Here is a 16,988-nt window from a genome sequence, read left to right as displayed (position 1 = left end):
CCGCTTTATGTAATTTTGATTTTCGCATTTCCTCCCGTAAGCTAGAGCCTTGCGAAAGTCCGTCAGGCGGAAAATAGTCGGAATTCGTCTCGCTGCTAAATTCCATCGAATAAACGGCGGGCCACTTTCGGTATCAGCTAGTGCAACGGTACAAGAGATCATTGTATAATAGGTACAGGTACGATTGTGAAAAAAAAACAATGTGTGTGTCTCACGTTCGGTATTGGGCGATTAAAGCGCAGCGATCCCATTGACTGTTCGCCAAGGGGCGCGCACGCAGACACTTTTACTCGCTGCAGCAGTAATGCAGCCTCGAGATCAAAGCAACGGGAAAACAAAAAAATGCCATCATCATCCAATTTATTCTTACTCCTTAGTAATCCTTAAAAGCGGCCGCCATGCATGCAGAGGTCAATTTGATCCGGCACGTATGTATATACGATCGATGAAATACTCGCAGGACGATGAAAAAGTTTTAGCTTTTGTCGTATAGATGATGCTCTAAGCAGCTGCTATCGGTCGCTTGGATGACTCGCGTGTCGTGCGAACCAAGCAGCTATCCTGTAGAGACGATCGTTCGTGCGGCGACTATTCATTTAATTAAGACAGCTTTTATATATAGGATACAAATGAAAATGAAATAAATACCTGTGGAAATGCCGAATATAAGTGCAGCTGGAAAATGTAGTATGTTATTACGTGCAACGCGCACTATTGTTCGTCGAATGGTGCACCATGCATGAATTAAGGTATAATTGCACTCGTGCAGTTGCAATGGGGAGTGGTTAATATAGGTAAGGGAGCGTGTTCTTGGTAGGATTTCCAAGACTTTGGGTGAAAAGAGATCGAGCTCTCCTTGTTTTACCGAACCGATAACGAATTCGTCGTGGCGGTGGGGGTTGGGGGGTAGAGTAAGGTAGGGTAGGGTAGGGTGGATAGGGTAGGATAGGGTAGGCTAGGCTAGGCGTCTGGCGGAACGGGTTCGCGCATATAATGATTATTCAAATCGCTCTGCGGAGGTTGGGGTAGCTGAGTGAGTCGAGGAGACGATGAGGAGGGAGGCACACCGCGCAGGCAGGGTGCTGGACTGTGTGATAGGAGTCAAGTGGGGAGAGGGGAATGGTCTCTATAACCAAAGCTAGCTGCGCGCTCCGCGCCTCCAGCCTCCAGGTATCCTGCAACGTTCTGCGGTATGTGATCCGAGCCATTAGGTAAAGCCCTCTTCTCGTCATTGTCTTCTTCCTCCCTTCCTCCCCCCACCTCACCAGCCATACATGCACCGACCACCGAACTCGAGCTATACGCGTTCCCAGGGTGCTTTTTGCCGGAAGCCCTGCTAAGTCCTTAGATGCAATCCGCGGCACGTGCGTTTCCAAGATTCATCCACTTTCTCACTCGCGCGATCCTCCTCCCTCATCCTCTCTCACGCCCTCCTCATTTTTTTTATCGCCTCTCGATCCGTCTGCATCACTCACCGGCGCGGTTCACCACTCCTCGCTTCCCCGTTGCAAAATTTTGCGTAATTGCATCATACCTCGCTTCTGCAATGTGCATGCTCCCATCCTAGCTCCTTTTTTCTTAGAAAATTAATTCCCCTATTTTCCTTCATCTTTTTCTAATATTTCTATGAAAATTCAACCATCAGTATATATATATCGATACTAGAGAGATTTCTTGAGTCATCTGTCGTTAGAGTATACTAAATGATTTTATGGCTGCATGCGTGATAAGAGCTGGAAGTAGACTAATTGTTTCCTCCTCCAAATGCATGACTGATGGAAATAATAATCCTCATCGCGCGGATTGGTCAAGCTCGTCAATTTTTCTCTTCTTTTCTTTTTGTCATTCGTCGCGTGGGTTTTTTGCGGAGAGGACTCGTTTTGGCACGAGGGGTATAGGCACTACACCTAATCCCGTTGAAATTTCCGGCGTCGGCGTCGGCGTCGGCGTCGCGAAGCGCCTAAAGGAATTAGCATTTGATCTCGTCGACAGAACAGACCCTCGAGAATACCCGCAGCCCGCGAACTGCAAAATTCTCGTCGTCTCTCTAGCTCTATATATATGTACATGCATATTATATAAATATAGAGAAAAGCTATATAATAACTTGGATCGATCCGATCGGATCTATTTTATAGGACGTGAGTCGGACAATTTCCGGGATATAGGGTGTACATATATATATATATATATATATGTATATATAAGATATAGTACGCGCAGAGTTAATGGGCTCGTGTGGGCCCGGCTGGGTGATACGGGACAATAAATGTTACGCTCCATTCTCGCGCTACTCGATTAGGTCCTTAAAAGCACCGGGAATCGAGCAAGGACGAGCGTCTCGCGCGTCTCGGCGACTCCTAGCTCTCATTAGCCGCGATTACCGGAATCCAGATATGATTATGGCGCGTGCTCCTCGGCAAATCCAAGCGACATAAATCCACCATTCGTGCCGTAACGCTCGTAACCTCCTCGTACGTCAGAGAACAAATCTACCAGTCGCCGAGCGCTATATTACATTTTCTTCGTTAGTCGTTCGCACTTCGGGGTCTACCAACCTACCCTATATTATTAAATCTCGCTTTAAAGATCAAACGTATCAACGACTCTTATGGAATTTTAAGCAATAAATTACTCAGGAGAGTAGGGAAAAATCAGATAAGATAACAAATTTAAGTTATTATATATACGTATACCTATGATTAAAGATATATATTAATCACATTGGTTAAATTCGAACCTAGCACGTCGTAATTAACATACATCTACCAACAATAACATCATGTAAAACGGATGGAGAAACTCTTATAATAAATTGTATAATACCAATTAGTTGTATATATATCATCCAGCTCACGCATTTATGTAAATTTGATATTTAAGGTTGTTAAAATATCAATATTGTGATATCTTCGCTATATGTGCCGCTATTGCTACAGTCAATGAACGATTTGCATTATCGAGGTGAATTAATTGATGAAGATGTGAATACTGTTATATAAGTGGGCAAGTTGGTAATGTAGGAATGCGATGCGAGTATTCCTATGTATGATATATACATATATATATATATATGTACAGTGTATATAGTAACGGAGGAAGAGTATTAAATATTTCAAGGATATATACCTGACTACTTACCGGTTATATAGCTATAAGAGACTTCCGTTGCGTGGAAACGCACCTCTGGAGCTTTCAAAAGTTATACGACGGCGGGTGGCGGGCGGCACCTTCGCAGATAGCTAGAAAATCGGCGCTCTCGCCCCAAAGATTCTCGCGAGTATCGACGGTGCAGACATTGCGCTTAGGAGCTAGTAAAGCGACTCGTGTTCTAGATATATATACATACGCATGCATGTATATATGGAGCCCGGCAAGGAAATTTGCTCTGATCGAGAAAGGAGCTTTATATCTAGACATGAATTATTTCATACAAATTGCCACGTATCATGCGGCAAAACGTAACTTTATATATCAAAGTATAGCTATATGTATATAGCAATCGAGTATGTACGATATGTTTTAAATCTTTCCAACAAACTTTCATAGATTTTCAGAGGGAGAAAGCAGGCTAGCTGATAGCAATATATACATATCAGTGTGATGGTGCTTATCTATAAAACTTAAACCAAGTATTTTTTAAGCCAGAATAATAAAACGAGCCGAAAAGACTGTACAATGTTTTCCGCAAAGCCATCGTTATCGGCCGTGGGATAATTATATTCATCTTCATCTTCAAATCGAGGAATTAGGACTTGAGAGAATGTATTCAACGAAATACATAATTAGGCTTTACGTTCAATTTCTTAGAGCTCTGCTAAGATATCAATAAATGTACGTGATACTAAAAACTAGTATGGTCAACCAAATCGAATATGGTATATACCTACCTTATTACGCCCCATTAGGGAAAAACCCCGTGTATTTACGTATGCGGACGGAAGTTTTCGAACCGAGCCGATCAAAACTCTTATGCGTCTTACCGTCTTTTTTTTACTATACCTATCCATATTTATATAGACAGGTTTCGAGATGAATGATATTATAATATAACTATACTAAATGTGCAATTGTTTTAATAGAAAAGGCTGAATATAATTAACTAAGGCGCGCCTGAATTTTTCTACCGATACTATTCGTCTCGCTTTTCCTTTGAATTCGAGATTCAACGGTCTTTTACATTTCCTCCCCGCTCGTGCAACTCTTATATATATGCATACAAACCAATAATGATAAAACCTCTTTTTTTCTACTACTTTTTGCCAAAAAAAAATAACATGATGCAAAAATTATTTTTATATACGTACATGAGATTTCAAGCATCTCATCGATATATACACGTGTGTACTTCACTGTGCATTATTCGTTCTGGAGTTTCCTCGCGCACGAGGGTACAAAAGACATCGGTTAGTTTAATCCGATGTTGTCGTTTCGAGCATTGGTAGGTAAACAGAGCGTGGAAACGGAAAAATGGTGCAGCCAACCGGAGGGTTGCAAAGGTTGGGGGTAAAACGTGTTTTCACTCACGTGACGATACCAGTAGAATTCGTAGAGGCATATACATATACGTATATACATACGTAGCATGCAACTCCCGCGGGCGTATACATATATTGAAACGATCGGGTTGGGGGGGTGGGGGGTAAAGAAAGAGGTTGATGGGGGTTGCGGGTTATGAATTAACTGTCACCGCTTCTTTGATTTGTGACGTTTCGCTCTTTCTCCCCCCTCCCACCCCCAATCGCGCAACCCAAATATCCAACTCGAGCGTTCGCTTCTGATTTGCCGCCGTTTGATCGATTGAGTGTGATCGCATTTTTCTTCCTTTCCCTTCAGCTATATATAGAAATTCTTCCCTCCAAATATATAAATATATAGGTATATATATACACGCGTGAAAGATCCCTGTTGACGCTCATCGTGCTTATAACTCGCTCTTGCCGTCCAATACGCTTTTAATCCCGCAAGGTACCTATATCGAAGCTTATTTATATCAGTCGGCATAGTCGGACTTGCACCCGCAGATAACGATGATAAGGGCTGGACAAGTTGGTAACTTGCTTGTACACCACCCACCTTTTCGCTCGCCATAATTTTACAGCATACCTACATTATTGTTTCAAATAATCAATCTCGCAGAGCCGAGGCAGTACAATTGTTAATTTATAGCGGGCCACTAATCAATTGGAAATTAATCGCAATGAGTCTTGATTAACACCATGCACATTCATACATATACAGTATAAAATACGAATATTCTTGTCAAACATTTGAAAAAGCGTTTATTATTTAGCCCGGAATAATAGATAATAATAATAATAGTATACATCTTTTGTAAAAAGGATTATTTCAAGCGTGAAATCGAGCTGTTGCGTGCATGATTCTTTCTAGTCTAATGGGCGATACTGTTTATTCCCATCAACATATTTTTCTGCATTTGTATTTTTGCTAGATAGAGATAACCCCCGAGGGAGAAGGCATGCAAGAGAGAGAGAGAGAGAGAGAGAGAGAGAGAGAGAGAGAGAGAGAGAGGAGAGGGAGAGGGAGAGAGAGTGGTATGAGGTTTAAAGGGAGCTGGGAGTAGGAGTGATTGATAGTGGAACATATTCCGTTGGTTCGAAGTTTGTACTTTATCAAGGAACTTATCACCGCGCCGGAGACTCCACAGGGTGCAAGTGGTGCAAGTCAGCCCATCCCTATCCGTTCGTAGGAACCTTCGCTGTCAGCCTTCGAGGCTTCGATGTTTCGTCGGACTGTTCTAATTAATTTTGTTAATTATGAAGAAAGTTTTAAAGCGTTCGTACGGCAACGAACGTACGCCCTGTTCTAGGTATATATATATATATATATATAACTCTTGGATCACACGATCGGGTCTGTCTGGGGGTGGACGTAAACTACAAAAACACCGGTGACCATTAATTTCTATCGCTCGCTTTAATTTTAACGAAAATTCATTTTAATTTAAAGTAGGTAGTTAGCTCTCTCTCTCTTTATTTTTATTATGAAGAAATGAGTATTATAAAATATATAATATTGGTATATATATTGGTTCGACAAACTTTTGCCCGCGCGGCTTCTTATCTGTACGAGGCGGAAGGGGATATGAGAGATCTACTGGAGGCAGAATAGGTGATCTTTGCGTTTAACATTAATTCCTAGGCTGACATAGCAGAGAGTAGGATATCTTGCATCAGGATGTAAGAGGGGCTTTTAAGGTAATTTAATGCAATTTGTCCGGCGACTACCGAGGACACGTCTGTAAGTGCAAGGTATCCAGCTATATGGGATAGGATCGTAAATGAGCAGTTTTAATAGTTGATATCATTAGGATGTCCCCTTAAACTATATCCCACCGATGATGCTCGAAGATGGGATTAATTTAATCCTTTCAAACTTTACCCCCTCGATTTTTCTCAACGAGCCAAGCAGCATCGGAGGGTGGTCCTCTTCTTGGCTGCGAATTGCGTACTTTGGAAGACTTTTGCGGGAAAGAGGTAGGGGAAGCAATGGTAGAGCGGGCTAAGCGGTGAGGGAGGTGAGGGGGAAGTGCGGGCGGTGCCCGACAAAATTACAATTTGGGGATGTAATTCTGAGCCGGAGAAATGGCCTCCACATACCGCGGTACTGCTTGTATGTGTGTGTGTGTGTGTCGGTGGGAGGGGGAGGAGTGGAAGGAAAATGGAAGACGAAAGGGGGTCTCTCGGAGGTGCAGGGTAGATTTATCAACAGCTCGTTCCGCACTAACTAGACGCCGGAAACTCGAAAGATATTGCATCAGCGAAGGCGATGATAGCACCACGACGACTGGCATTAAATTGCATCCGGCCGTTGCAGGAATTTACTCGCTATTACAACGCCCTTACCCCCTGCCCTTATACTTACCTACCACCCGCCTCTTTCTTCGAGACGTCAGCGTCACTTAACGGGGCCGACCAGGACGCGCCTCCCGGCTCCCGGCTCCCTGCTCCCTACTATTTTTCCCCGCAAGCCGAGACGCTGCAAACAACTCTCATCCATCGACCCTGCTTCACTTCCCGGATCTTTCATCATTTCAGTCATACATATTATTGCTGCTAGCTGATCGCAATTTTCGCCATGAAAAATGTATGACTATACGCGATTGTGCGGTCAGACCCATATATGCTGCAGTTAAGTTTCTTTTTACACCATATTATATATACATATATAAGAGAATGTGCAAGAGTTTCCTATAAATATAGAGGAGAGGGATGAGAGCACCCCTTTTGACATATCGAAAATGTTCTTCCGTACGTCAATTTCGATATTGGGCAAACCCATGAAAGACAGATATGGGATAGTGGAGCGCCGCGAGCAAGAGAGCGAGCAAACGCAGCGTTGTCGCGCCCAGTATATATATATATATATATATAGAGAGAGAGAGAGAGAGAAGGAGACTATTCCATACACATATACGGATAAAGGTGAATCGGGGGATGAAAGAGGAATGGGAGAGACGGGTTGACTGGGGACAGGACAGGGCTCAGGGGTAATTTATCCATTTGGCGGTTTTGATCGGAGCAAGAGCCCTCGAGGCTGCACCAGAGTTACCCCGACCCTTACAACCCCAGACAATCCCCCTCAACCCCTTTCTCATCTCCTCATTCTTCCGACAGATTTTAGATATTCTCTGTACAAGAGAGAGATAGCCGAATACGATACCGTCTATGTCGATCACTCCTCATTTGCTTGCCGCTTTCTTCTCTCATTTCATTTATTCGTCAGCAAATTTATGTACACGTAATTTGTTTAATTGATATCACACAACTTAATGAGCAACAATTGAAAAGTTGTTGCGTTTTTGTTTTTAGTCCATTGGATTCCAATTTAATGTATAAATCTTTATGCTAACAATTGCAATAATTTACAGTTTGATTTTATTAAATTTATAAGTATTATGAGATTTATGTTGAAAACATGAATGAAAGGTGAAGCGGCAGCGACCTCGTCTATGGTAAAGTTTTTCTACTGTCCCGGCAGCGCTAATTCGTATTTAAAGCTTTATTGGATGGACCGGTAGCCCGCGCAACAATTTCACGTTTCACAGGATCTATCCTGTAACATCTGCCGACGGTATTACCGCCATCAACATCATTACCGCACGAATTGCACCAACATTACCAAAACACTACCCTCTTCAGCTTCTACATCCATATTGCATGATCGTAATTATGTTTGGTTGTTGATACACACCGCGCGCGCGTGTATATAGCCGTCTCTCTCTGTTCACAGCTCTTTGAAAATTCGAAATTCGTCCAAACTTGTAGGAAAAATAATAAAAAGCTAAAATATTTTTCCTCTTCTTTACTATATACATACCTATATATGTATATGCTCTCTCGATTATCGAGAAAGTTGTCTTTTTGCAGAAAACTTTGGTAGCTGTTATTTTTTTCCTCCCCGTTAAATTCACTCGTGGAAAAATCTAGCGGAAACATTTTTCATCCGACCCGGTACCGAGAGAGGCTGCCCTTTTATTTCTGTTTTTATTCCCTTCTTTTTCTATTAGAGTGGCGCTAATTCACGCCAGTTTCCTTAGATTGCTCCGTGTCCTCCAGCGTCGAGCCTTACTTTGTTTCCCCGCAGATGCAATTTTAATCTCGAATTCCGACAAAATTACCCCGACGTCAGAGCCGTTTAAGCGGCTGCTAGGTGAGAAGATTGCCCCGCCAAGGCTATTGGTTACTGCTTTCGACTTCTACACGCGTACACATGCACACACATACAAACATTTTATACGCCAAATGTACTTGGATTATTCGCGTAACATATATGCTGCAAAGGAAGTATGGGTATCGGTCGATCAATCAAATTTTATTCCTTCTCCGTCCTTGCAATGAGACCGTAACCATTGGCGTTATCTATATTAGCAGGTTCCATCCAAATTATTTTTGAAAATGAGAGGCAATAAATATTTAAGATTCGCGAGAGAGAGAGAGAGAGAGAGAAACGTTTAATGATTTTACATCGAAAACTGCGGCGTATCTATTTAGCGCGCGGAGCAGCTGATGAATTTCATGAAAAATTATGCATCAACTATTTTACAAAGTTTACAGTCGGAATAAGCCTAGAGACTAACGCGTGAACTGCGCATATACACAGACACCGTCAAACAGTTATGCCTTTCGTACATTATATGCAAGCTACATATACACATAGAACTACTTATTTATACGTATGTATATATATGTTTTGAGATTGTAGATTTAGAGTCTGATTTTCAAAGTGCGCAAGCGCGTCTAGAAATTAGATATCGAACATAAATGTTTTCGATCATCTTTGAGAAAATATATGGTGTAGTGTAGGAGATGTCGGGGGGGGGGGGGTATAAAAGAAAGATAGAAAAAGAATACGAGTTGTTAATCGGTTTGTCAAGCTTTGCCTAACGATAATAATCGCATGGTTTTTATTTTATTGATATACAAGATATACATCGTTGGAGTAGCAGAGGCGACAATGCTACGTATACATATATATATTTATATATATATATATATGTAGGCATAAACACATATTGGAACTGTTGTGATAAAACGAACGGTGAAATGTGGTTGCATGTTGCACTGTTCGGAAGAAGGCCTCGTGTTGGATCGCGCAGAACCATTGCACCAAAGTCCCCGCATATACATAGATATGTATATCTAGTCCAGTTTGAGTTGGATCCGATCGTGTATCCATCGTGTCGATGTGATCCTAGCTCTTTCTCTCCAACTCCTTCGTCAAATAGTCAAGTTGGTAAAAATAAAGAAAAGACGCCGCGCGCACAAGAGAGTTTCATTAGCAAATCGACTTGTCCGCGACGCAAGTGCCTTCGGACTTTGCGAGGAAGAGCTTTCCGTCTGCGCATGCGCACACCTGGTACACGCTCGACTCCTTCTGTGCTTTGTGAGTGCTGGCCTTGGAGGTGGCACGCTGCTGAGAAGACGCGTAACCTTGAGTGTTCGCCGTCCTAAGGCCCTTGAGGAAGACGGAGTTGGCATCCAGCTTGATCCCACCAGCCACGCTCTGCAGTTTCAGATCCGTCAAGCACGAGGCCGATATCTCGCCTGCCCAGGATTCGAGGACTATTCGTTGCGGGGCTTTGATTTCCAAGGACCTCGTCGAGGACTCCAGCCTATAAAAGGGACAAGAATCGACACTTTTTTTATTGATCATCCTATAAATTTTTCTCCAATCTCCTCGCCTTATCGCCTCGCGCCTTTGCTCTGCTTTATAACATATATATATATATGTGTGTGTGTACATATGTGTATAAGGCAGCGCAAGGGTTTTTCCGGGTTCCAAAGCAGCCTCGTAATAATAATAAGGTAAGCCATGCATTGCAGATATAGAAGTCGTGGAGCGCGCGCAAGGTTATTGATAGCAGCGAACAATTTACAGACGGATTTACGATTACAATAAAACTTTGCCCGCGTGGAAAATTATATTCATAGGATTGGATTTGCGCCAGATATGAAATAGCGCGTATACCGAAAGAACGGACTGCCTGTATCCGCCGCCGGGTTTCCTCGACTAAGGCGGCGCAGCAAAGATATCGCCTTATTCCTACTGGAAAATCGATTATTATGATTCCTCGACTCGATACACTGCAACTGATATATCCTATAAAGTACTTTCGCATAATCGTTGACATAAATGCTCCAACGGATCTTCATTTTTCCTTCGTCCAAAACTTTCATTCCCTTTCCACGATCATTTTGCATGTTTTCCTTCTACGCTAAAAAACAACAAAATTTTCTCATCCAATTAAATTTGCCATTAATTCGCGACCATTGAGACGCGTACTTTGTTTTAATAAACAACCTTGAATAAACGGACAAATTATTGCAATCAAATCGAATTTAACTCGTTAAATTAAACTCATGAATATCAAGTGAATACATAAACATATATACCTATATATAAATTCGTTAAGATCAAGTATATGTGTAGCATGTATTATATCTCAGTGGACGTTTCATGGACACGACGCCTTTATTCTAAAACTTTTTTTGCAGGTATACATTAATGTATTCTCGGGTATTCCATGCATGGGGTTAACATTATTGGCTCCCCATACATTATTGCTTGTTTTCTTAAAAATAGTACACCTATTATAGGGAATGGAGTTTGATGTTTTATATCGATCGTTTACCTAAGATCTCGTCCCAGTTCAGCTCTGACGAGGGAAGTTTGGACGCTGCCTTGGAAAACGGCACCTCCATCGCCAGTTACCCTAAGCATCTTGGCGCCCACTACCACGTGCTCTCGATCGGCCGAAAAGAGGACACCTCCCTGGGGATCGCTTATTCGAAAACCACTCGACACACAATCCACTCGATCCTCGCCTGCAATGGCAATTAGCGTTTTCGTCTCAGGTATATATATACGCTATACCCATATCTATATATGCTGCAGTAATTAAACGCCGGGTCTTCACTTTCAACGCCTATTCGGTCAAAAAAGTTTAGCGCTCGAGAGAAAGCTATATAGTATTTATAACTATATATAGCTATATCTTCCGCGTTCGCGTGCGATAGTTGACAAATAAGTGGGCTTACCGACGGTAAATCTAGCGAGCAACCGACCATCCTGGGATCTGGCCGATGCGGTAAAATTACTCCAGGACTCCAGAACGAGATTCTTGCCTCTTCGGGACCTCAAGCTGGAGACCACCAGAGCGTCCAGTATGGCAGCCTGACCTCTCAACTCGATCCCTCCGGGCACCACTCTCAGAGAGCCCAGGCCATCCTGAAAAACAAATGGAAATCACTGTCAAAAAGAAATGGAATTTTCCGTACCATCTACCGCTCTCTCTCTCTCTCTCTCTCTCTCTACTTTTTACATCCAATTTCGAGCAAACTTTCGAATCTACACATATGAAATTTCCAGCTATTAAATTTATTACGACGTTTCTTGAAAGATAAAATTTACCTACCCTACTCACTAGTAGCAATAAATTGAGTATAATGAGAGTATTATGTAGTACATAGGGCATTTTGTAATTGGAAAAATCTTGTCGAATTCAATTAGACTATGGATCGAACGAGTCTAATCTTAGCGGATAATCTAATTAAATATAGAAAAAAAGAGAACGAAGAAGGAGGTCGAGTGATACATTTTACAGGATGAGTTTTATTTAAATTGCTTTGTGCAAAACTCATTAAGGGTCTTTGCGTGACTCGTTCCGCTCGAATTTCCCGAGTCCCATAAGGAATGCAGCAGTGAGGTAGGAACCTGTGTGCATATAGAGGGTGATCCATCGCGCGCCTGTTCACTTGAAATATCTAACGTAATATCGGAACAGTGGCGTAGGCAGAATTTTATTTTAGCTAGAGCTCGCCTCTTGCTCGAGTGCAATGCGTCCGTGCGCCGTGCTGCGCCGCGTCGCGCCGCGCCGCGCCACATCGAGGGTGCTCAAGATGAGGTAACTTGCGGTCTGGATGAAATGAAAGTAGAAACATACCATAAAGCAGACACATTGCACATTTGTATTCGCGTCGCATAAACTTGAGATATTTTTCTGCCGAGAGTTGCATGGAGAGCTGGCCGATGCGATGCGATGCGATATGCTTCTATATACTAAATGAAAAGCCATGCAAAAAAATAGGAGAGCAGAAAGTAGAAGAAAGATATAATTTCTCATTATATTACAAGGCTTGCCGAAATAATACGGAATTTTCATTATTCTCCTTTGGGCTTGTATATAATATGCATGCAACGTTTAAATTTGAACTTTGGATAGCGCTGCGGAGACGAGGATTGCTTTCCATTATCGCCGTCGTGCGCGCGCGGACATTTCTTACAGACATCGGTTGCGCATTGGTTTACATTGGTTTCCGATGATTGGTTGCCCGATCGGAAGCAATTTTCACGCATACATCTCCACGCTTTCCGGTTCTTGTTTATTATTATACGAATGGAGCACCGGACTGATGATGCTGGGTACGCGCCAACCGAATAACAAACTTTTGCTCGATCGTGCAGCTTCGTTATCTCACAAACGATTAAAATCAGGAGACTTGGTAGTATAAAATTATCTAGAGTTCATTTCTATATATGGAAGTTTAATTTTGCCAAATGTGCTTAATCTTTTGAATAAGAAAAGGAATTTCCACGTGCATGCGTGCATGGATGAGGAGGGGAGAGGAGCAGGAGCAACAGCAGCTATATAGGCTATATCGCGCGCGGCACTTGTTGGCAAGTTTAGCAATTCGAGTCAGTCGGTGCATGCATTAGATGTACATACGTGCATGGCAATAAAGAGTGGCGAAAAGTTTACATGGTGGCGTAATTGTCAGAACCGTGTCTTGGAGCCGCGACACGAGCAGCGTACGTTTCGTATCCTGGACATGGATTCGGAGCAGCGGCATCGAGGCAAGGTCTGTGGGTGTCGGTCGGATAGGAAAAAGGAGAACGCCTCTCCGCGAGCAAGCAACCGACACTCGATTAGCCAAATCGCTCGGAAAACGATACGATCTCTTCGCCCTGTACTTAGTCGTAATCGTAAACTCCCTTGAAACTGGGTGCAGGCGATGCAGCTGCTTTTTACAATCTCCTTTTCCCTTATTGGCCAAAATGCCAAAGTGATCAACCTCTAATGCTGACTCGTAGATAATCGCAAACGAACCTTGACCCTATCCCTCTTATGTAAGCACACGTGCAAACAATAAAAAAAATTTTACCCTACCGTGTTAAGAATAGAAATCGTATATCGAATTGTTGAAACAATGTTAATAATCTTTGCTCAAAACCCATGTGTACTAGCTCGCACGTCTCAAGCTCCGATATGCCCCGCATGCCTACATGCATCTGGTCTTTTTCACTGATTTTTATACGCACCTTTTAAATCTTTCTTTCTCCAATCACTCATGCACGTGTATTTTAATTTGTTAACGTTCAATTATTTCGAAATATCATAATGCAGAAATGTCACTTACCACTCGTATATAATATATATATATATATATATAGATATTCGGTGATAAGCTTTTTATACGAATATTATAGGCGATCGATTGGTTAGTGCACGTCGAGTACTATAACGTGTCGCATGATATATGGTAATAACGGAAGCTTATATTGGCTCGATAGTGTAAGCAAGTTGTAAATTTTTATAGATAATAGATAATTGTAGAGGATCGATCGCGTATTTTAAAGTCGATCGCTGCATCTCGCGTAGGATTAAGCATGGCTTGCAATAATTATTTTGCCATATCAATCGACGCGAGTGAAGCTGGCGCAAGTTCGATGGATGCTCCGCGTATATATATATATATAAATGACGGTTGGGCAATAATTGGGAAAATTAATTGACTTGACGGCTTCCGCAATGATCCGAGCCGTTAAAACGGACTTTCGTGCTTTGATGGATAATAATAGTCCGCCTATTATCCGAGGTGCTCGGAAATCCATTAAAGCAAATTTATATACACCTTGCATTACAAGCTGTTTTTAACGGTCCTGCAATGCTTTTAATAATATAACGGGTTGTACGCGCGCGCGCGGACGCATTATCTACATTTTAACAATTGCTATAATAACTATATATATATATATATATATACGTCTATACACACGAGCGACTAAATCCTCAAGCATTTTATTCTTGTATATATATATAGAAGCTAGGTTCCTAATTTTAATAGCTAGTGCACGCACGTACATGTGGTAACCATGCATGCACGTGTAATGTACGCGCGATACTATCAGTATCTGCAGATAAATTAAATGAAATCTATATAGTTGTAGAAATTCGGAGAACTCGCTTTCAAGGATTAGCTGAAATTTCCTCTAAATTCCGGGAATTCTATTGCACTGACAATAGGAGAGAGGGTGAGAGAGTGGGCAAACACAGAAAGTTTCAGGATCCGTGGCCTCGAGTACAAGTCCGGCCAACTGAAGACTTCATCTCACCATGACCATGCAACTGTTTGACCAAGTCCCTAATACCATTTTCTAATCTCTGGATAAATCGCATCGTGGAGATGATGAATCGGACGAAAAATAATCGTTGTGCTGATGAAGAAATCTTGCGTACACCTATATTACTCGTTGTAGAATTTGCCTCGAGTGGTCCGAGTCTCGTCGAATCGTCGTCGCGGGACGAGAATACAAATAGCTGATGGGTAGCTGGCGGCTTGCACGAGGTATGGAGCTAGAGGCTATAGAGGTGGAATCAGCAGCTGCGCGAAGAATATAAATTATGGCCCGATTGAAGAAAACCTTACTACCGCTGATCCATTATTCCGCGCTGAGATAACCAATGGGAGAGCGAGTTGTTGAAATAAGTCAAGTCTTGGTATAATGGTAGAATTGGCTGAATAACGGATGGTTTACTGTCCAATTCAAGAAAATTTAGGGAAGACCAACGTGTATTTTAGAACCTAATGAAAATCAAATAACACTCCCGGCAGGCGTATATCAAGCAATAATGACTCACTCTGTCGGACGTTGTTAACTGTCGACCATAAATTAATACGGAGTGTATTTCTGCAGGAAGTAAAACACAGCATCGATTCGTTTACACGCCGCTGTTTTACGAAGGTTTAAAATTAGCACAGTCAACTAATTTCCCTTTGCCTGCTGAAGCAACTGAAAACACAAACGCCGACTATTAAAACACGCCGCGCACCTCTACTATATATGTATATTTACGCCATTCGCAATTCCTTTGCTATAATATTCCAGAGCTATTTTTTTACCAAATTTATTTGTCAATTTTTCTCGCTCGCGTGCATTTTCATTGGCTTTATATATATATATATATATATATATATACGCAGCGATTCGCGCCATTATTTCTCCACATGTAAAAGTTATACATATATATATATATATATATGTATATATGTGCGTCACGTGACTAGAGCCGAGAAAGTAAACTCATACACACACACACACTGGCAGTCGGAGGAAAAGTACATGTATAGCAACGCTAATGCACCTCACGTAATTATCCCGAGCTGGACCTACTCACCTAACTTCTGCCACGAGTAATCCGACTCGGGAACCCCCAGCATCACAATACTCTCTCTCTCTCTCTCTCTCTCTCTCTCTCTCTCGCCTCTTCTCCAACATGCACCCAGTAGCTCCCCCTCTAACCACCCTTCAACAACTAACTCACCTATGCGCGTCCTTCTACCACTGTCCACACGCCAGTCGTGCAGCATTATAGTTTCATGTTATTTTACAGTACCTCCGCAGCATAAGGATTAAGTTGCGATGGAGCTACACCTGTCTAATGGTCCAAAGGGATTTACATATATTTGACACGACACGAAACCCAGGATCTATTTTCATAATTGATCGATCAATTTTCTCCATGCATGGTCTCTTCATCTTCATCTTCTTCTCACCCTCAATTGCAATTCTTAACTCATAATTCGCGCCCAATTTATACTACATTACCACAAATGTATATATATATATATATTGGACACACCGAGCACGGTGACAGGATATATAGTAATCCCTCCATTCCAGCATGATTTCTTGAAAAATATTTCATCGGTGCCCTTTAATTAGATGCATTCCCACAAATTTATGATTTTCATTTAACGAAATAATTGCTTTCTCTTGGACTTGATAAGTTCCATGGTATAAATGAGAATGATTTGAAAAGGTAGATGTTGAGTTTAAAAATGCCAGAGCCCAGCAATTTTCAATAACGAGGGCCCCTGCAGGTAGATCATTTTTCCACGATAACGAGGTGGTCCTCGCTTCTGCCTTTCGACTGTTTTGCGTCCTTATTTATAAAGTATATTTTATATGATTCTTTTGATTCTAATGGTAACAATTATATAAAGAAAACTGAGAAGCCATTGCCGAAGGGCATCGTTAATGGCCTCAGCTTCTATAACATGTCTGTGTTCTAGAAACCACCCCTTAAGTCATCCCTGTTGTCTCTCATTTCTTAATTAACGATAAACAATAGGTATACCTATCCTGAATCCAAATACGCTCGTCGCCTCTTCAAGAAGCTCTCT

General features: G+C 41.9%; 1 protein-coding gene across 6 annotated transcripts in view; it reads right to left on the bottom strand.

Moving 5' to 3' along the window:
• Window positions 1-9,393: 9,393 nt before the first annotated feature.
• Window positions 9,394-16,988, bottom strand: part of Scgdelta (sarcoglycan delta) — a 142,153-nt gene continuing 134,558 nt past the window's right edge. For all 6 annotated transcript variants that reach the window (XM_066732232.1, XM_066732257.1, XM_066732240.1 and 3 more), the window contains 3 exons: window positions 11,562-11,751; window positions 11,156-11,348; window positions 9,394-10,135 (listed from right to left, as the gene is read on the bottom strand). In XM_066732232.1, the coding sequence (XP_066588329.1) occupies window positions 9,799-10,135; window positions 11,156-11,348; window positions 11,562-11,751 (720 nt within the window). In that variant the 3' untranslated portion in view covers window positions 9,394-9,798. The remainder of the gene's footprint in view (window positions 10,136-11,155; window positions 11,349-11,561; window positions 11,752-16,988) is intronic.

The sequence above is a fragment of the Prorops nasuta genome, unplaced genomic scaffold (genome assembly GCF_024137725.1).
Source record: "Prorops nasuta isolate Cenicafe-Biocafe unplaced genomic scaffold, Cenicafe_Pnas_1.2 PNAS00002, whole genome shotgun sequence".
In the NCBI taxonomy this organism is placed as follows: domain Eukaryota; kingdom Metazoa; phylum Arthropoda; class Insecta; order Hymenoptera; family Bethylidae; genus Prorops; species Prorops nasuta.
Note: the sequence above shows the minus strand (reverse complement) of the source record. Positions and strands in the feature narration are given on the sequence as shown.